We start from the raw sequence: 22066 nt of genomic DNA, 5'->3' as shown, positions 1-22066 counted from the left end.
AAACAAAAGTACGCTGGATTTTAGTAGATACGCGCGGAGCCGCGCGTATCCGCTAAAATCCTGGATCGGCGCGCGCAAGGCTATCGATTTCGTATAGCCGGCGCGCGCTGAGCCGCGCAGCCTACCCCCGTTCCCTCCAAGGCCGCTCCGAAATCGGAGCGGCCTCGGAGGGAACTTTCCTTTGCCCTCCCCTCACCTTCCCCTCCCTTCCCCTACCTAACCCACCCGCCCGGCCCTGTCTAAACCCCCCCCTTACCTTTGTCGGGGGATTTACGCCTCCCTCTGGGAGGCGTAAATCCCCGCACGTCAGCGGGCCTCCTGCGCGCCGGGACGCGACCTGGGGGCGGGTCCGGAGGGCGCGGCCACGCCCCCGGGCCGCCCCGGGCCGTAGCCACGCTCCCGACACGCCCCGAAAACGCCGCGCGGTTCAGGCCCGCCCCCCGACACGCCCCCTCCGAAAAACCCGGGACTTACGCGAGTCCCCGGGGCTCTGCGCGCGCCGGTAGGCCTATGTAAAATAGGCTTCCCGGCGCGCAGGGCCCTGCTCGCGTAAATCCGCCCGGTTTTGGGCGGATTTACGCGAGCAGGGCTCTGAAAATCCGCCCCTTAATGTATAGCCCAAAGTGGATTTTATCTCATCTAGGCTCTCGGCATGGAGGGACTGCTCTAGACACTTTTTGCAAATATTCTTATATCCTCACTAGAAACACCTATTAAGACACACACAGCTGGGCATGCTACTGTTATAAATTAAAACATGCTGGAGTTTCTCTCTTGCTGTACGAGTGCCACAGGCATGAGATCAGCGAGGCGATATTCTGTAAGGTAAACATTCACGTAGGAACACTATATGTTGAGGCACTTGTTGGTGGTTGTTATATTTTTATAGCAGGACCAATGGAAATAGTTTCCCCATCATTCACAGCAGAATGGTCTAAATGCAGTTTCACTGCACATGGATTAGAGGCAGTTTAATTGGCAGAACACAGCACGGTGCTTCTTGGTATTATATAAATAGGATGCTGTACATCTGAAACCTTTCTAGAACCAGAATTGCGTGTTTTAATGATCTGTTTTATAGATTGCAAATTTGATTCCTCCCGCCCAGGCCACCTAACCATTCTTGGTGTATTTTGATTATTTTAGTATTGCTGCTATGTGGCAGATCCTTCCAATTGTTGTCATTGTAGCATTTTTACCTTGAATTAAGGTGGACAGATTGCTGAAAGAGGAACAGCTGCGAAAACAGGAGGTTCAGACCTTACAGACTGAGGAGGCCTCTCGTCGGCAAGAAATCGCAGCATTGAATACCCAGGTAGAAGAACTGAAAGACGAGCTAGTCACCCAGAAGCGCAAGCACGCAGTCAATCTGAAGGATCTCACCAAGCAACTGCTACAAGGTTGACTCTTTTTTTTTTTTTTCAAATCAAATCCTTTATAGGTAGTATGTGCTCTAGGCCTTTGTCTAATGTAAGCATGCAGTGGTTTGTATCTCCTTTTGTAATATATAATGGAGCCTTGTTAAAGCCAACTCTAGTATAATGCATTTCCTAATGATATAGCAAACTTTTCCAAAATCACTGGTTCCATTCAGTGTATTTCATTCCATTTCTTTGCTGGACAGTCAAGGTTCTCTTTCTGTACACATCACTGTCTGTTTATAGGTAAAATGCACAGGAAGAGGCCAGTTTACAGTTGGATCATAATGGGTATGACATGCATGTATATGAATTGTTTCTATAATGTGCAACAGGGAGGTCATTTATTTCAGCTTTCTTTTTAACAGATTTTTGAGCATAATATAAAGTAATGACTTAGCTTATCCCGAAACAGTAAACGTTTAGGGGGTGATCTTGTGACTTCCTGCCCTGGTGTGACATGTTCAGGTACTTTTTACTTTCAGACTTTACACCAATTTTCAAATCGGAGCATGCATTATCCCACCAAAACTGCCTGCACGGGTTTGCACCTGCTAATATGTGCACATAGTTTTGGGGGGAAAATGTGCAAAACTGTGCATGTAATTCCATACCCCGCCAACAAGAAGGCCACTTTACTCTGCGGAGAAAACTCACCTACAGGCCCGATGCATGTAGTGTTACTCACGTATCGGGCCGGCAGGTTGGTAAAAAAACCCATTTCCACAGTTAGAGCTCTGTTTTACCCACAGAAATGGCTTTGAAAACTGCCCTCATAAACACACATCTTCCAGATTTAGTCTCTTACACAACAAAGGTTATCTTCTTAAATTAGCACTGTCCAGACTGGGTAGGTTTAAATCATTGAGCAGAAAGCCTGGATTTTTATCATTCTTCCTACTTGTGTAAGATGTGTACTCCCTGGTCGATAAAACCGCTAATGCACGTTGTTCACAACCACATGCTCTTTACACTAGAATTGCTACATCTTCATTCTGTCTAGAAGGCAACATTTAACTGGGATTATTGAAGCAGATTTATTAAATATATAGGAGAAAATTGTGAATAATATAATATTGTTCATGGGATAATAACCTTTTGATTTCTATAGTGCCTGGAATTATTTAAATTCACAAACTACATTTAAAATTAGTTTTATATAAACAAAACAGCCTTCCGTGATTTGTTTTTTCATAGTTTGTGTATATGTACAAGGAATCACTACAAGGAAGCTTACTTCAAAGTGATCAGACTATGCAGATGCTAGGGCTGGTGTTTAGCAGGTAAATTAAGTATGTTTCTGTGAGCTGCAGTTGTAAAGTCATAAATATCCATAATTTGACTATTGATCCAAACAAAACTTCATCAGGGAGGAGCTCTGACATGGCTGGTTGTTTGTTCATTGCATACGTGACTATATCATCTTCAGCCTGTGCTGACTTTATTTGCACCTACTTAAGGCAATAGTCAGTGTAATGCGGGATCTATGTTTAAGTCTTATCCTCTAAAGTTAGATGATTATGTGCTTCTCATTCTTCCTATAGGAAGCAACATTTAACCCCCAAATTTTGATAAACATTTATAGATTAAATGTGTCATCTATAGTTCTTTTGTTGATATATTTTGTGGTGTTTAATAAAAAAAATTTTTTTTTATAGACTGCTTATAACAAAATGATTGGGCTAAGTAGTATACAAATGTATGTAAAGTATTATACACACAGGCCAACAAAATACACAAGTGCATAATAATTACAATATAAACTATAATAACATAGTAAAAGCTTCATGAAACCAAAAGGCTTTCACCTATTTCCAAAAGGTTTTTTTTAATCTGCCAGTAAACGAAAGTGCTGAGACAGTGTTGCACATTGTAGGATCAGCCCTGGAGAATGCTCTGGCATGGGTATCAACCAAACGAGCTAACTTAACTGTTGGAACAATTAGAAAAGGGTATCTTGAGAGCACAAGGCTCGAGAAGGAACATACACTTTAATCAAAGAAGATTAAATGAGTTGGCCTCTGTTCTTTCAAACATTAAAAAACCAAAATCAATATTTTGAATTTTCTTTGCTGTGATAACCGAAGGCCAGTGTAATTGGATCAAAACGAGAGAGATCCTTAAGTCTACTGCGCATTCTGAATCGGGCGGCAGCATTTTGCAGAAATTGTAGTGCTTGAAGTGTTAACTTGTAAATTTTGTTTTAAACATGTTCTTTTAGGATTTTAACCATTGTTTTTCCCGCCATTATTCTCATAGTTCCCACCATAAGACAGTATGCTCGGGCAGCTCGGGAAGCCTGGCCGACTCGCGCACCGGAGATCCGGCGCCCGTTAACTTGGGGGGTGACTACTTCAGCTATTGCGGTGACGCAATAGCTGAAGTAGTCTTTTCTTTATTTCTGGGCTTACCTGATAGCAAACTCAACCTGAGCCACAGGACCAAGCAAGCAAGTTTATTTTTGGCAGTCTGGTTGAAAGGAAAAGTGTACAAAATAACAAAGCAGAGCATGAGAGAGAAGCACAAACAATGGGTGAGAGACAGATGAGGATGGCAGGCTGGATGCTTGAGGTGACAGGAAGTAAGAGGTAATTAAGAAGTTAGGAAAAGGTGGAATGGCTGAGATTGCAGAGGTGACCCGTGTGGTTTGCAGAGCAGGCAGAAGAGATTGTCAGCAGGAAGGCACTGGAAGCACAGGTGGAGAGGAAGAGGCTGGAGGAAAACACCAGAAAAAGAGGGCTCAGTGTCATTTACCAGGATAAATCGAGACTTGTGCTTCAGGCAAGAGAGCTGTGCTTGTACCATGGCGGAGAATGCCCCAGATCCTACGGGAGTGGGAAGCGCATGTTGGGGAAGAAGAAAGTATTACTGTATAATTTTACGTATTAATTATCTAGGGGTTTCCTCAGAAAATCAGTGATCAGGGTGTTAGCAGCACAATAGCACCACATGAATTCGTCTACAGCAGGGAAGAAGCACAAGCAGGTCTGCTTTTCAGGATATCCCAAATGAATATGCATGCGATAGATTTGTATGCATTGCCTGTGTTATATGCAAATCTGTCTTATGCATATTCATTAGAGATATCCTGAAAGCCAGGCCTGTTTGTGCTTCTTGAGGACTGGAGTTGGTCACCCCAGTTCTCCAGCTTTGGGGAGGGAAAGCCCTTGATCACTGATTCGGGAGACGGCATCTGAATGGCAGATGAAATTTAATGTAGAAAAGTGATGCTCATAAAGAATAATAATCCCAACTACGGGTACACGATGCTGGGTTCTGTACTGGGAGTCACCACCCAGGAAAAGGAGTCCTTTGGAGTCCTTGTGGGCAATACTTTGAAATCCTCAACTCAGTGTGTGGCTCTGGTCAGAAAAGGAATTATTTGGAGAGGAATGGAAATTAAAACAGAAAATGTCATAATGCCTCTGTATCGCCCCATGGTGCGACTGCACCTGAGTATCGCATGCAGTTCTGGTCACCCCCATCTCAAAAAGGATCTCGTGAAACTTGAAAGGTTACCGAGAATGATGAAGGGGCTGGAACTGCTCTCCTTTGAGGACAGGTGTAACAGGTTAGGACTCTTCAGTATGGGAAAAGAGATGCCTCAGAGGATATGACTGAGCAGAAACAGGTCTTTTATCCTTTCAAATTCTGTTAAAACAAGGCCATAGGCATTGAAACAACCAGCAGATTTAGAACAAATCATGCAAAGTCAGAGGAGAGGTCTCGTCAGTCCTTAGGCTAATGAGCGGGTCCCCAGAGCTTGCCTGGGCATGGTCATCTGAGGGAGGTGGGAGCAGCAGCGACCACGCGGAGGCAAAAAGGGGACAGAAAAAAACCAGATGCCTAATGATTATGGCTCTTTTTCAGACAGAAAATGTTAAATCTGTAACTTGTATACAGTCTTAAGATGAAAACTGACATCATCATCTTTGTTCACCTGCTATCTTGGAGGAGAAGTCCATTACCTGCTATTAAGTTCACTTAGAGAATAGCCACTGCCATTAGCAATGGTTACATGGAATAGACTTAGTGTTTGGGTACTTGCCAGGTTCTTATGGCCTGGATTGGCCTCTGTTGGAAACAGGATGCTGGGCTTGATGGACCCTTGTTCTGACCCAGTATGGCCTGTTCTTATGTTCTTATGTTCCCCAAGTTGCAGGGGAAATGAAGGGAGGGAGATTGCAAGTGCCTGCAGGGACAGTGAGTGCTTATCAGGGCTCTCTTATCCATAGGGGCTATAATGGAGCACTTTGCCCAGGGCCAAAGTCCAGCTTGATTCCCCCTCCCCCCCCCAAAAAAAAGAATTAAAGAAAAAATAAAATGGTAAAAAAAAGAAGCGATGGTAAAATAAGATAACCATTACACTAGCAGAAAGGGCTAAAGTACCTAAAGTTTACAAACAAGATAATCACCGTGAGTCACGATTTGTTTTGTATCATTTGATAGACCTCGTACATGGGCATAAATGTCAATGCTGTTAGCATGAACCTTTTAGACACGGACCGTGTTTCGGCATCTGCCTTCTTCAAGGGGCCCAATATATCTGTGAACATTGTAAAAATTAATTGCAAAGCAAGGGAAATATTTAATCAGTTTCAAAAGACACTTAACAATGCGGTACTAATGTTTGATAGCTTCAAACGCATTACCGGCAGGTCGGGGAAAAATGCCGCTGAGGTCTGTGTCTAAAAGGTTCATGCTAACAGCATTGACATTCATGCCCATGCACGAGGTCTATCAAATGATACAAAACAAATCGTGACTCACGGTGAATCTATCTTGATGTAAACCTTGGGTACTTTAGCCCTTTCTGCTAGTGTAATTATTCTATACGGCTATTACCTCCTCCTAATTATTTTTTGAGAGTTTTTGTGGTTCCAGAATAAGAAAGCTAACATGCTGCCATCTTATCTTATTTAGGTCTTAACAGGGATCAGCTGAGTCCATGGTTCCTAAATTGCACAAAGGGTTTAGATGGTGAGGAGTGGGGAGGGGCCCATCCTAGTGAGGTTTACCCAGGCCCTCACAGAGGCTTAAAACGTTCCTGGTGCTTAAGTGGAGGAGGGCTCCGGTCACTAGGGTGGAGGAAAAAGGTCTTTTAGTGTACAGCCCTGCTCTCCCATGCCATCTACTTGTAGGACGCCTACACATTGTCAGCAGATGACTTCAGGACCGAATGCAGTGTGCACCGTACATCAGAAGATTGGGGCAGACGGGGGGAGGGGTGTGCACAGCATCAAAATCTATTTTGGCCTAATTAGACCAGTACATTTTCTCAGATCTGCTCCTGAAAGGTCTTTATGACTGTTAACTTTCATCCAATATATGGCAAATTTCTGTCAAACTGGATATTTGTTTTTCAGTTCTGTTGAGGATGAAACAAAAACCGGAAGCTTTATACTCATTCCTGGCATTTTACGTCAAAAAAAGGTCATTCTCAGCTTAAAATAAGATGCAACAAATGCACTTTGCTGAATGGGATCTATTGGAATGACTCATAAAACTACAAACATGCTGCAAAATGTTCCTTACAGTTAGCTTAAAGTAGAGATCTTTGTGGCAGTTGGCATTTTTGCATTTAGTGAATCACGTAACTTTCAACTGAAATATTAATTGTGCGTATAAAAAGGCGAAATCATTTTTCCTTATGCAGATATCTGCTAAATATTCATTTATATACATTGTGGCATAAGCGCCATCGTTGACATGGCAGCTTTATGCTAGGATATGCTGATTGTTGTAGCAGAGCAATAGTTTAATCCAGGGGCTCTCCTGAAAACCTGCCTGGCTAGGTGTGTCCCAAGGACTGGATTGAGAAACCTCCGCCATGCATTATGGTATTTTAATAGGTCACCTCGGGTTTTTGCGGGGAACTGCCTTTAGTAGGTTTGCATCATTTGGAGAGCAGAATGCAACAGTGAGGTTTTGGAAGAATTTTCCTCTAAACCCTGATTATATCGCCTATAGAGGTAATCAAGGCTTTATACTCTCACTTCCTTTAATTCATTTATTTAAAAGAATTTATAACCCACGCCCTCCATTCGTTCTGGGCAGAGAACAAAAGATACATGTACAATAAAAACAAGTTACAGTAAAACAGGACTTATGGGCATTAACACACAGTCACTTTCAGCCTGTGAGAGATAAATACACAGAAATTGTTAGTGGAAGGGGTGGAAAGGGGATTAGCAGTCAAATGCTTTTCTGAACAGGAATGCTTTTAGCTTTTTTTGAGTACTGGTGTATCTTTGGTTTTTCATAAGTTGTGTAGTAGAGAGTTTCAGAAGGTAGGGCTGATCTAATGAAACATTTTCTGTTGCATTTTTACATTTACATGGACGATGCTCAACTTTACATGTTAGTAGGGTCAGTTTCCCCAAAAGCTGTATTTTAAATCATTTCCTTGAAAATATTTAGATGTAGTTGATAATGAATAAATGACTGCTTAATCTGACCAGAACTGAGGGTTCTCTATGTGGGTAAGCAATCTATCTCTGATTTAAACCCAATGTTGCATTTAGATGGCATCACTCTTTTTCTAAAGCATCATGTCCATGGTTTGGGGATTATTCTTGATTCACAATTGTGTATGGAAGAAAATATTACTAATACTTTCAAGAATGCTTCCAATTGAGGTCTTTATGTGCTTTTCATAAGAAATTACCATACTGGGTCAGACAGAGGGTCCATCAAGCCCAGCTTCCTGTTTCCAACAGTGGCCAATCCAAGATGAAAGTACCCAAACATTAAATAGATCATGCAAAGTTAGCTATTCTTCTACAAGCTTGGTTCATACCAAGACTAGACTATGGCAATATTCTCTTATCATAGAAGCTGACAATTGGTCCAAAACAGTGACCTGTGGTTACTTTCAGGGGTAGATATTGGGATCTCCTGGCCCCAGTGTTGAGGGAACTACATTGGTGAACAGTGTTTTTGTAGGATAAGATTTAAAGCTCTAATCAGAGCATTACATGGTCAGGAGCTTATTTACATTAAGGACCGGTTGATAGAATATACTAGTGTAAAGCCCAAAAGTTCAGAACTCCCAGGGCCTGATGAAACCGTCCCATGCCGCATTGCTTTCTTGCTCCTCTGGGCTCCCCTCCATCCCTAGCTCTGAATATCCCCACATGGTTCATTCCTCTTTTTTCTGCCAGACTGTGGGGCTCGCTTGGGTCATTTCCCCTTCCCTAACTCCAACTCCTTGGGATCTCCCTCCCCTCCACCCCCAGCCCCACAGCCGATGTGTCCATGCGCTCCAGGCATATAACTCTGTCATCAGCAGTGAGTACGTTCTCTGTGCCTGGAGCACACGCCCCACAGCAGCCCTGAAACACACAACCCGGACAGTCACAAACCAACAGGGAACTGCTTTTTAGAGAGAGAGGCCATGCCCTGCACTAAGATCTGTTCATGAGGAATTACTTGCCATCCATCCCTCCATTGACTGAGAGCTAGAGGAGAGCATATTTTGTTTCATCCCTTCTCCTTGGAACTCCTTTCCTAAAGAAATCCAACCTGAATCGAATTATTTACAATTCAGAGGTTATGTAACCGCACAGCCTTTTGCCAAGCTTATGGGCTAGATTTTATTTCACCAATTGATTCTTATCTTATGGATTAGTACTGGATTTAATATTTTTATTATCAGTTTTATTTGTCAATTGAATTTCATTTATTTTAATTTTACTGGGTCTGTTTTACATAATTGAGCTGGTTTTTAACTTGTATTTTATACTAACTTATTTATCATGTAGTTACATGTATTGATTTGCTGCTATGACAAAATTGCTTTTCTATTTTATTGTATTTTACTATGTTTATTTATCATGCTATCTTTGTGTAAGTCGTATTTTATTTTAAAAACTGTCTCACGCTTTGAATACTGAAGTGGAAAGGCATGTTATAAAATACTGCTGGACTGTCTCATCAAAAATCAAGACATCTCCTGCTGCCAGTACTATAGTTTTATACCTAATACATTTAGCAAAAGACCTTAATTTTTCTTTTCTTCTTCTAAAAGAATCAGTTGCCAAACTTGCTGAAAAACAGCCTAAAATCTGTTTATCTTCAGGGGAATCCATTGCACATAAAACGTCAGATGTATTTATTTATTTAAAATTGTTTATATACAGTCTTTTCAATTAAAAATTGATCAAAACTGTTTACATTCGATCGCATACGTAATATAAACATAAAATAACCAAATCCATGAAATCAGATAAAAACATACATAAAATAACATAGCAATCAAAGGCTTCATAAAAAAACTTCATCAGACAAGGGAATAGAAAGCAATCAAACTGGAAGACTGTGTCTTTTTTTTTTTTTCATATCCATTTTCTTGCAAAATAATTTGAAGTAACATTAACTCTTCATACCAAAGTAAAAATGACATTTTTTTAGACCTATTCCTAAATATTCAGCAAAACATAGGTGCCAACTTTAATCCACCCAGCAGAGGGAGAAATGGTTGAGTCATCTCATCCTGGCTATATAAACTGTTTTTAACTTTCTAAAACAATTACTCATTAAAACAAAAAACCGAGAGGGGAATTGTAAAGGCACTGTGGTTTCCAAACCATCCAGACATTTTCTTGTTCCCATTGAGTCTTCCTCTTTAAAAGATTCTATTTAATGTTGAGTAGATGCATCTCTGGAGGGGGAGAAAAGCTTAGTAAGTCCGCACTGTCATTCTTCATTCAGCCACATCATGTGCCTACGTGTCTTCAAAAGCTAGATCAAGGACTGGGAGATTTATCCATTTTCTAGCACTGCTTTTTTCTCCAGTCGTAAACCTAAACATTTCAGCTGTTGAGTCAGCTTATGAAACTGTAGCACGGTCAGCTATGTAATGGGAGGTTGCAGTTGAAAGAGGTTTATGGATAAAAGATCAGATTTTTTTTTTCTGAAGCTCATCTTTTGGCTGTTCCTTACAAACGTTGTCACCCCTTCTGGAAGCTTTCCTTGACAAAGATCATCAAAAACTTGGCTGAAAGGAAATACAATCAAGACAAGGAACTTGTCTTGATTGTATTTCCTTTCAGCCAAGAGAATTCTGAGGCAGTCGGGAGTTCATTTGTTTGTAATAGTTCTTGCTGTGAATTAGGCTTGCACAATAGCTTTTTCCGCAGGGAAGGAATATCTGTAAACTTCCCTAGAAACGTAAGATTGGATTATAAATTGGTTGAACAGCTTCCTTTCTCAACATCTCATCCATCAAGTTGTCCTATTTTGATTAGGACAGAACAAATTACTAAGAGTATGATGGACAGATCAATACTACTGCGAATATCTGGACAGCAAAGTTATTTCATGCATGTCTTAAGCCTCATGGTATGTCAGGTAAACTTTCATTTCAAAACTCTATGGAACTGGCTTAAAAGAACATGATTAGTATCTATAACAGACTTTATTTTACATGAAGTTAACTTCAGAAGTAAAGAGGTCTTTCCAATGATGCAAGTTAAGAAAAAAAATTTAGAATCAAGAATCAGTCAACTTTGTGCTCGGTGGATGTACTTTACAGGAGCTGCAGGCTAGAGATGTTGGAGAACATTCTTGACGGATAAGTTTACTCGGCATCAACGGTCCAGTGGAGATCACTTCACCTGAATTTATTGAAATGAAAGTAGTATTCAGTGCTTTAACATTTTGGGCTTTATCTTTTCATCTGTCCAGGTGTAATGCTCAGTTTTGTTGTTGTTTCATATAGGAACAAAGAAGGAAGCAGAAAAAATACATCAGTGATAACAGAGCACAAACCTTTTGACACGAGCAGAGCACAGTTATTAAGTATGGTAGTCTTTTAACGGGAAGCATGAACAAGCAAATAAATTGGCTCAGCAAGTTTGCTGTACGAGCAGGAGAATGGGAACTGAAAACAATTTTTGGATCCGATTGCTACAAAATATTACAACAGACAAGAGAAGAAATCAGCAGCTGTGGACATACTTGCTCAATCAGAGAATTTAGACCACCTTTAAGTTTCCTCAGTGCTCAGTTCCTTCTCTGGTGTGTCTTTAGATTTTTTTTCTTACAGACGATCAGATTTCATTCAGTGGGGCACATTTCTAATAACCCCTTACTGGCCAAGCAGACCATGGGTTCCACAACTTTTAAAACTGTTAATTGTCAAATTGTTTTCTGTACCTTTTTAGTAGAAGACATTCTCTCGCAATCTGTTATTGTATCGAAATCCAAAATACCTGAACTTTGATGGCTTTGAAACTGAAATAATGATAGAAAGAAAGGTGCTAAAGGTGGGGCAGCCAAGGGGCGTAGGATAGAGAAATGACAGGCCTGGTCTTGGATTAGGTAGTGAAATTCACATGGTGGAAGCTGACACAGCTGACTTGGACAGAGCAGCACTACTTTTGATATGTTCTCTAGTTATACTAGGAAAAAGGTGGCAGGTTGCCTACCAAGATCAGCAGGATGACTCTGATCCATTTCCCAACTAACAGCAAAAAAAAGGAGAAGAGGCAACTTCCTGCAGGTGGTCGAGCTGAGAGTTAAACGTGGGGAGGCCTCCTTAGCACAGAGGGTGGTGGTAAGAGTAAGGAAGGGGGTGATCAAAATGAGAGTAGTGTATGAAAGTTACTCATGTCAAGAGAACTGTCTGCAAATAAAGCATATCACACTTTACAGCAACGTTGTGCCAAGGACAGATAAGACGAAGTCCTATGACATTTCACTTGTGCCTTAGCTATAGTACTGAGTCCACATATTCAAAATTCGAGAAAATACTGAAAATGAGGTCACAAGCTCTGAGGGATAACTGACTGTTTCCTAAAGGTGGCAAAATTAGAGACCAAAAGTATCGCTTCCTATTTCTACTTAGAATTATCCTTTTACACTGTTCTTTCTAAGTTTACAATTTCTAATTTAAGTCGTGTTTTTGTGACTTTTTGACTAGAGGAATTTGAGCTACTGCAAGCATTTTTCAATGTCTCCTGTAGTTCTGGAGAATAGTTCTGCCTTCATCCCTAAAGTAAACTCTTCTTTTTAGATTAATCAAGAAATAGTTTTCCCGATATTACGGTCAAACCCACAAAATCCTAAAGATGTAAAAAAAATTAATTTGTGAGATTTTTAAAGAGCTTTGAAATGTTGTTTACAAACTCAGAAAACCAGAATCATTTTTAGTTTTTCTGTTGCACACAAAAGAAGTCTGACATCTTAACCATCTGTCTCCTGATAGCTATATTTTAAAATCTTGTGAAAGAGCCTGTAAGTGGTTAATGTCTTGCATAAAAGTTCATTCTCCCACATCAGCGATAGCTGCTTCATTCCGAGAAAGCTTAAGTATAGGTTGTCAAAGTATGAAAAGCAACTTAGTGTTGTAATCATGCCATCAGTGTAAAGTTCTAGCAGATCGTTGGTGCTGGAGAAGAATGAAGTCTCTATAAGTTATGGTACCTTCTTTGAAAGAAGACATGAAAAAGATGTTGTTGTAAATGAGGTTTCAAGACCTCGCAGGCCCTTTTTTTAAATGTGACTGTAGAGCTGGAGAAGGAAGCTTTTCAGAGCTTCACGAAATATTGCAAAATCAACAAATGGTCATCACTGTTTAGAAGAATGGTAATTCAGGCTGCAATGATTCCCACTTGCATAGACTCAGCTGTGCGTGCGATAGAAGAATTTTGTCTTGCTATCTCTTCTTTTTCTATCAAGTGTTGCACTGGTCTGGACTGTCCCTCCCAAATTAAGATGCCAAAAGTCTGTTTACATTTCTAACTACTCCTTGTCTGGGGGAGCTGTTGGTTACCTGGTGACTAATGGCTCTCTTGAAACGCATATTGCTGAGGGAAAGCTCCAAATTGGGGTGAGTGGGGATGGAGGGGATGCCCAACTGGAGCTGCAGCTGACGGCAGAGCCTGAGACCATGCAGGGAGAAGCTCAGTACTGTGAGCAGCAGCAAACTACTCACAAGACGCACTAGGTAAAAGTTGAAAAGAAAATTGATGGCGCGACAAAAGGCTACTTTTGTTTTTTTTATGGCAATCCATGTAAGGTTATTTATTTATTGAATTTTGAATTTTGAATTGCATTTTGCTTGGATGTTTCTTTTCCTTATTAATGCCCATCTTTTCATGTCTGTTTTCCATAGCTCGAAAGAAGTTGGATCAGATGGAAAACGGCAGCTATGACAGAGAAGTGAGCAGTATGGGAAGCCGTTCCAGCTCATCAGGTAAAACCGTGTGTCACAACTTGCGTTTAGGAGCTAAGCGGCATGCCCTTGTGATTAGTTTTTGCAGAAATAATTTATAGTGTAATGAGCAGCTAATCAAACATAACCAAAGTTACAAGGCAGATTTCTTCTCCCTCCATCACTGGCTCTTGCTACAAACACGATGAAGGTCCTGCCCCTTCTGCTCAAGGACTTTAGCTTGTAGAACCATAGTTTTCGGCTCAAGGCTTGAGCCGTGTGAGATTCTGAAGACCCGAAGGGTCTGATCCAGTGAGACTTTTCTCCCGTTCTGTGTCTGATGAATCTGGCCCCAAGTGTGGAGTGACAGAGACTTAAAGTTGATCTGCAACGTTTATGGTTCAAAGTATATAACGTGAATATGTCCCTGAACCTGGGATTTACTCTTGAAGTGACTCGGTGAGTTGAAAGTGGGAATGCTGGTGCTAGAAAGTGAGGACACACATCTAGCCTTTCATTTTCCTGTTCCTCCTCCTTTCTGGCTGTAATGACGGGGCCACCGGGCACAATCTCCCCAGTTTTTGACGATTCACTCCCATCTCTTCCATGTACAGCAGTGAAGTTCTGCACTCAAGAGCACGGCATGAAACCTATTGATGCTATTCTTTGGCCAGCCAACAGGTGTGGCAGGAAGAGGTTTACTCGTCAGTATTTCTGAGTACTGAGCCAAAAAGAAAATGGATTTCTTATTTGGCAGAGCATCCAGTAGAGTAATGTGTGTTTTCTGTTCCATAACAGAGCTTGCGGTCCATCTGGCTCGCCATCCTGAGTCCTGAACATCAGTCCCCACGATGCTGGAGAAAAGCGGAAAGGAATAGGTTATGTCAGATGGAAATTTGATAGCGCTAGAGAAGGTTTCTGCTTGAAACTACGCGCCGGATTTTGTTATCTGTGCGCGCAAGGTGGGGTAGATTTTTGCTACTTTCATGTGGCAACGCATCCCGGCCTTCCCCAGTTCCCTACCCTAACCTTCCTTCCCCTCTCCTCCCCAACCCCTAATTCCTACCTTTCTCCTTGTTTTGTTTTTATTTCACAACTTACTTCAGGGCCCAACCTGAAGTAAGTTGAGCACGCCGGCAGAGTGGCAAATGGCCACTGTACCAGCCTCCTCCAGCGAGGCCTGGCTCTTGTGAGCGTAACGGGGGATGCGCGCGCGGCCGGGCCCCTTCTAAAATGCGTGTGGCGCGTGCAAGGCCCAGCCACGCACGTAACACCCGGATTTTATGCGCGGACGGATTTAAAATTCGCCCGTGTGTGTGGTGGCATATACACAATTATATGGCCATGCATAGATCTACGATAGTATTATAAACCCATGCGTATTTCTACCCCGTGACATACGCACGAATACATGCAGCACATTGAAAGCGAGTATTTCTATGCATTGAACGCACATACTTTTCCCTACCTATTTTAAAAATATTGGCGCCTATATTTTACATGCGAAAATGCGTCCACTTTATGCACGTAAGTCGGTATACTTTAAAACATGCACACGAAAATTAAATTAACCAGTTTACCAGTTACTCCACCAATTTGCTAAGTCTTTCTCCAGGTCATCGAGACCCTCCTGGTTCTTGACCATGAACTCCCCCCAGTTTACCCAGACCTCCCACCCAGCCAGTACTGTACACTTACATGAGATAATTAGCAGGTGTAAAATTATGTAAGTAGCCAAATTTCCATGCACAAGTCTCTCTTAAAATAGCAACCTAAGCGCATAACTTTTGGGCTGCCCTGGAACGCCCCTAGACACGAAACATAATATACCCGTGTACTTTCAATATATATAAAATACGGATTACAAGCGCACTGCTACTTAACGCGCATATATGTGTAACGTTTTGAAAATTCACCCCTTAGATTGTAAGCCCTCTGGTGCAAAGAACTACTCACTGTGCCTGAGTGAATGTAAGTTGCCTTGAGCACGGATTTGGAAAGATGAGTAATTAAATCCAAAATCCAAATCCGTTTGATGTGCACCCATTGCATGGTAGTAATGTGATTTAAGGGAATGGGTCTACTTGTTAGATGGGTCTACTTGAGAAAGGTTGTGGCAGCTTTGAACAGACCAATTTTATCGATATTCATTTGGTAGTTGCATGATGGAAATGATGATTTTATTTGGTTTATTGGGGATGTGGCTGTTGATATCTCATTTGTAATGAGCCACATGGGTGAGCTAGTCCGACATGAATTGTTTATAGCACCAGTTTATTCTGATGCTCTCCTCCATTTCTTTACCACATGAAACAGGTTTTTCTCTTCGCTTTTGAAACTATTAGGTTTGTTTTCAGAATATTTTGAGTACGTCACAGGGCTAGAGGATTGTATATCCATCTGAATACAACAAGCAGTTGAGTTGTGTATTTTTCAAGCTAGATTTTAAGATTAGCCGGTATAATGTAGTTTGTAGGTTCCATTTGTCTGTTGATCTTGATTTTTAGATTTCTAGTATTCACTTGAAACAGCATGATGGCAGGTAAAGGCCATGTGGCCCGTCCACATCTCCTGCTCAGCTTTGTACTCCTCTCCCTCAGAGATGCTTTGTGTTTGTCTTTTATTTTGTCTTGACTTCTGATATAGTCCTTGCCTCCTGCACAGGGAAGCTGTTTCTGTAAAGAAATCTTTCCTTGCTTTACTCTTGAGTCTATCACATGACCTCTCATTCCAGAGCCATCTTTTTGTTGAAAGAGGCCTTCCTTCTGTGCATTTTTCCTTGGAAGTATGTAAATGGAGTTTTTTTTTTTTTTTTTATCATTTTTCCTCTTTCTCCAGGGTATGCATGTTTTATGATGTCGATTGAAGGCTGACCCTTTTAGGTTTACATCCTTTTTGAAGATACAATCTCCAGAATTGTACACGGCACTCCAAATGAGGTCCCGCCAGAGACTCTGCAGTGCCTCTGTAGAAGTCCTGGCGAGACCTGATTTGGAGTGCTGTGTACAGTTTTGGTGTTTATCTTGCCTTTTGATTAAAAAGATGTACACTTGCTCCTGCATGGAAGATTATTCCACTGCTTACACACATTTAAAATACTTTGGTCCCCTCTTCCCAGTATTAATTCTGATTATAACTGGGGCACCCCTTCTTGCTCCCTTTGCATTGCTGAAATGACCACAAATGCCATTTTGTGTAAAAGCAGATAGTGAAATATGCAGGGCCACAGCTTATTGAAGAGCACATAGTAGTGACGGCAGAAAAAGACCAAGTGGTCCATCTAATCTACCTAGCAAGCTTCTTATGGTAGTAACGAGATCTAGGTATCATGCAAGACAATCAGCTCAATTTTAAAAAATTCATAAGCACAACCACCAAAGACTGTTTTTATAAGTTACAAGTCTTAAAAAAATTGAAGCCTCTTCTTTATTTCAACGATTTTCGGATGGTCCTACAAGCCATTATTCTATCAAAAGTCGACTATTGCAATTCGCTTCTCTTTGGCCTTCCATATTCATCCATCAAACCCCTCCAAATGCTACAGAACTCTGCAGCCAGAATCCTTACCAATACGAATAAAAGAGATCACATCACCCCCATTCTCAAGCTCCTCCACTGGCTGCCTATAAAGCAAAGGATCCTATATAAAGTACTCACCGTAATTCATAAATCCATTCACAATATCTCTCCTCTTCAATTATGTAACCAACTACGCCCTCACTCCTCCTCTAGACCCATCAGAGGAGCATATAAAGGCACACTCTATGTACCTTCAACAAAATCCTCGCATCATAAACGTGCCATATCTACAGCAGGCCCCATTCAATGGAATGCGCTCCCACCAGACATTCGGCTTGAGTTCTGCCACTCTTCATTCAAAAAAAAAACTTAAAACCTGGCTCTTTAGCCAAGCTTTTCCAGGACCATGATCATCATTTTTTCCCCTCCAACCAGCAAGAACATATCTTCTTCACAAACCCCCATTTTCCATACCACTACCTACTTCGGTATCTAATCTCTTGCTGCAGGACACTTGAGACTTTCTCACTTATACGTTATAATTTTTATGCTCAATAAGACCTGTCAACTTAATTGTTTAAGTCTTTTTTTTTTTTTTTTTTTTTCTCCTTTATCTTTTGGTCATCAATGTTACAACGTTATTGTTAAATTTTGAACTTATGTACACTGTTCCAAGTTTCATAACCTTATTCTATGTAATGCCTTTTGGCAAGTTTCATGTTCTGTTTCAATGTAAACCAATGTGATCTTTATTTCATATAGGAACACCGGTATATAAAAATCTAAAAATAAATAAAATAAATAAATAGTAACTGCTGCTCCATGCAGGTTACCCCAAGCCTTATATTAACAGTAGTAATATTAAAAATAAAAACCAAGCAACTGTCAAACCCACAACAGAATTGCTGCTGGCAACATTTTTACAGAATGAGCAGCCTTCCTGATTCTTCATCCAGTGCTGCTGCTTGAACCTGCTTTGCTTTTGGTCTTGGCCGTAGAAGCAGTCCTGTGCTTTTTCCCTAATGTCTGCATATCAGTACCCCGGATCGTAAAAGTCAAAGCCCAGTGCTGGTTGTTGGCTGAATCCAATTCCCCTTTTCTCATCCCACCCCGCTGTCGAGGCATAGAGCAATGCTGCAGTTGCGTGAAAATCCTGGATGGTAATTGGCTAAGGGTAGAATTAGCAACACATTTGCAAACTATACCCGTAACTGAGCCAACATTGCCTATCTCTTATTGTAGTGCTTCATTGTATTACTTTGTTTAGCTATTTGCCTCTCAGCACGCAGTCTCTCTGGGGGCATTCTGGGGATGATGTCTACAACCACACTGTCTGGCCTTCCAGCCTACCCAGCAACTGGTGGGGAGATACCTGCCATCCAGATCTCTGGAAATGTCCATTTTCTGGGCATCCTTGACTGTGCTGCTTGTGCCCCACCACTTGCAAATTGTAATATTTCTCATCCTGGGGACAGCTGCTCCCTATGGGGGTCGAACCACCCAGCCAGCCTTACCTATGCCCCTTGATGCAACATGCCCCTTCTCTCCTCAACCCCATCCCTAAACTTCAGACACTATCAGAGTGGGTGAATAATCGTGCTTATCTGCTTCTGCATCCTTCCACCAGCACCACCCTTGTTTTCCAGCCTCCCCATCTGGGCTCGTGTCATTCAGGTCCGGAGCCCAAACTCTTGTAAGAGAAGCCCTGTGAGAAGAATGCATACAATGTTGGGTTATAATTGCCATCCATGCAACAGCTCGGGAGCTTTGATCTATGGAATCTTTCTCAGACAGTAATCCTACTCTATTTGTCAATGCCATTCTATAGAAGGATGGCAGCTTTGCTTGTAAACGAGTATAAATCCCCCTGTTAGTATCAGTCACGTTTCTTTAAATGTGAAGCTAACAATACAGTATTATAGGGAGACGGCACATCTGGCTCTTCAGTATTTTACTCTGAAATCCCAGCTTTATAACTGGAGACAGACATGATATCCTTAATCTAATCTTTGGATTTATTACATACCTGAAACCAGTCATTCCCGGTTAGTAACATTTACTTAATTGCTAATTCATTTGCACATCACTTAGTAGCAAATTCAAATTTAAAACATTGTCTTAATTTTATTATTTCCTTTTTAGTCTATTTATTGAAACTGGTGTGCTTAGGTGTCTGGGTCACCAGACAGCCACTAAAATGTAAGGAACAGCAGCCTGGTATGTTTGTTTCTCTACTTTATCAAGTCCTTAAGAGAAGTACAACTGTTCTGGCTTTCAGCTAATCCATAGGGAGCTTTCATTATATGAGCGAGAGTTAATAAATAAGATGAATTTTTGTGTTTTGATGGTATTCTTAAATTCACCTACCTTATATTCACATTCATTTGGTGTAAGAAATATGCCTAGTGTGTCCTTCAGATGCTAGTGGCCCACAGTTTCTTTCTGGAGGGCTTTCTGGCCCCAGTTGGTTTTTTTTTTGTTGTCTTGTGACACGGAAGAAAACTGTGGGGTCTTCATCCAAGAGTTCTTCCCTTGGTTGATTTTCTAGGACTTTTCCTGTATCCAGAAGGATCTAGACCTACTTTGTTTATCAGGGTTCACTGATCTAAAACCCTGACTAATAGTCCTGGACTTCGCATCACACCCCTGCCTTAGTCGCCTCTGCTATGCAGTAGCTATTTCTGTCTTAGTCTATTCTATGGTTTTCTTTTGTAAAACCCGACTCGTTTTTGGGTTGGCTGCCTTGCAGACAAATGGGAGAAAGGTGGTGCTTTCAGAACTATTTGGTTCCCCGCTTTGTCCTGTGCAGGCAGCCTACAGTTTGCGAATCACCCATGTGTGAGGACAGCAGGGTGTTAGTCCTCATGAAGCCCACCCGCCTCCCCTGGGAGTTGGTTTCTCCATGTATGAGCTATATCATGGACTGAGGGACTCTGCCTAGGGGGCAGGGTGATGGCTACAGCTGCACGTGCTCAGTATGGCATGTTTGAAAGATCTAGAATGTTTGAGATCAAAGTTCCGTGCTGGGCTCCATCCAATGATGTCACCAGTGTTTGAGGACTAACATCCTGCTGTCCTTGGAGAACACCTGTTACAGGTAAGCAATTCTATCTCCCCTGTCTCTTCTCTCTTCTAGAATATACATGTTTAGATCCTTAAATCCTGTCTCATGAGACTTAGAAATCTAAATTAGTCTACCCTAGGCAAGTGGTTTTCAGCCCTGTCCTTTGGGGGTCACCTGGTCTGAAGATTTGCAGGATATCTACAATGAATATGCATGAGATTGATTTGCATTCATTGAAACCAGTGCATACAAATATACCTCATGCATATTCTTTGTGGATATCCTGAAAACCCAACTGGCAGGTAGACATTGGATTGAGAACCACTGCTCTGGGGAGATACAATGGAGACATGGAGTGTTTTCTTATTGCTTGGTGTTAATCGTAGACATTTCTCTTGGACCCTAATAGTAAACCTCTTCTAGTTTCTACATTTGTTTTTATTGTTGCCAGTCCTACCAATCCATTGTTTTTTTTTAATTTGTGGTGCTATTCCAACCTCCTTCTTATGAGCACAGATAGGTAAAAATCAAGAATCTACTACAATTTTTTTTTTTTACTGGAAACATTTGTATGACTCAAAATCAGAACCAGCCGTAAAATAACATGTATTTCTTCAGCATATTCTCACATAGGCTACCTCTCTAAATCATTCCATGTATTTGTGTAAATTTTTCAAATGACAGTTCTCTTCTGCCCCATCATTCTCTTCAAATACTTTTATTGTAAGAGAAAATCTAGTTCTTAATTTGGAATTTCAGAGATCAATACACAATTCTTTTCATAAGTGAACCTTATCCTGATTTTCCAATAGTGCTGTGGTGATTATAGATTAGGGGTAAGCAATAATGAATATGCATGAAATATATTTGCATACAATGGAGGCGGGGCATGCAAATTTAGTTCATACATATTCATTGTGGATATCCAGAAAATCGGACCTCTTTGCGGCACTTCAGGACTGGAGTTGCCTGTCTCTGTTATAGATGAAGTAATATCACTGTTGGAAAAGTACCTGAAGCATGTGGATCCTTGTTAAAATTATCTTAGACATTTTCCAAAATTCCACTGGGTATGTCAGCTCAGTTGATGCTTGAAGGCAGGATCTCCCATCACTGCTGAGGACTTTGGACTGGAAGCCGCATGCTGCGTGCATGATAATGCTGAAATTATGACTAATAATAGATTGCTGACTTGCCACTTGCAATATTTGTATATCTTAGTTTAAATATTGCTCAATATTTAAAACAGCAGCACTTTATTTCTCAGAACAGCAACATGGAAAAACCCAGATAGAAATATCACCAATAAAGATTTTAATTATTATGTTTAATGTGCGGTATTTATAAATTAGTAAAATAATCTTGAGCATATGTCTGTAAAGTGGATGCATAACTCGCTAGAAAAATATACTTGGTAATTATCACTGATTAACTGAGAATTTATCAAGTGGCAGCCCACAGTTGCCATTCTGGGACTGGTACTGCTCAGTATTTTCATTAAGAGCTTGGATATTAAGAACATAAGAACATAACATGCCATACTGGGTCAGACAAAAAGGGTCCATCAAGCCCATCCTCCTGTTTCCAACAGTGGCCAATCCAGGCCATAAGAACCTGGCAAGTTCCCAAAAACTAAGTCTATTCCATGTAACCATTGCTAATGGCAGTGGCTATTCTCTAAGTGAACTTAATAGCAGGTAATGGACTTCTCCTCCAAGAACTTATCCAATCCTTTTTTAAACACAGCTACACTAACTGCACTAACCACATCCTCTGGCAACAAATTCCAGAGTTTAATTGTGCGTTGAATAAAAGAGAACTTTCTCCAATTAGTTTTAAATGTGCCCCATGCTAACTTCATGGAGTGTCCCCTAGTCTTTCTACTATCCGAAAGAGTAAATAACCGAT

The 22066-nt window shown here is 41.1% G+C and overlaps 1 protein-coding gene across 2 annotated transcripts in view; it reads left to right on the top strand.

The window, feature by feature from the left end:
- Positions 1–22066, top strand: part of CCDC186 (coiled-coil domain containing 186) — a 174847-nt gene that overhangs the window by 131671 nt on the left and 21110 nt on the right. For both annotated transcript variants that reach the window (XM_029610454.1, XM_029610455.1), the window contains exons 13-14: positions 1211–1400; positions 13537–13617. In XM_029610454.1, the coding sequence (XP_029466314.1) occupies positions 1211–1400; positions 13537–13617 (271 nt within the window). The remainder of the gene's footprint in view (positions 1–1210; positions 1401–13536; positions 13618–22066) is intronic.

Source organism: Rhinatrema bivittatum, chromosome 7 (genome assembly GCF_901001135.1).
Source record: "Rhinatrema bivittatum chromosome 7, aRhiBiv1.1, whole genome shotgun sequence".
Classification (NCBI taxonomy): domain Eukaryota; kingdom Metazoa; phylum Chordata; class Amphibia; order Gymnophiona; family Rhinatrematidae; genus Rhinatrema; species Rhinatrema bivittatum.
The sequence above is the reverse complement of the archived record's forward strand: the minus strand, read 5'-3'. Positions and strand labels throughout refer to the sequence as shown.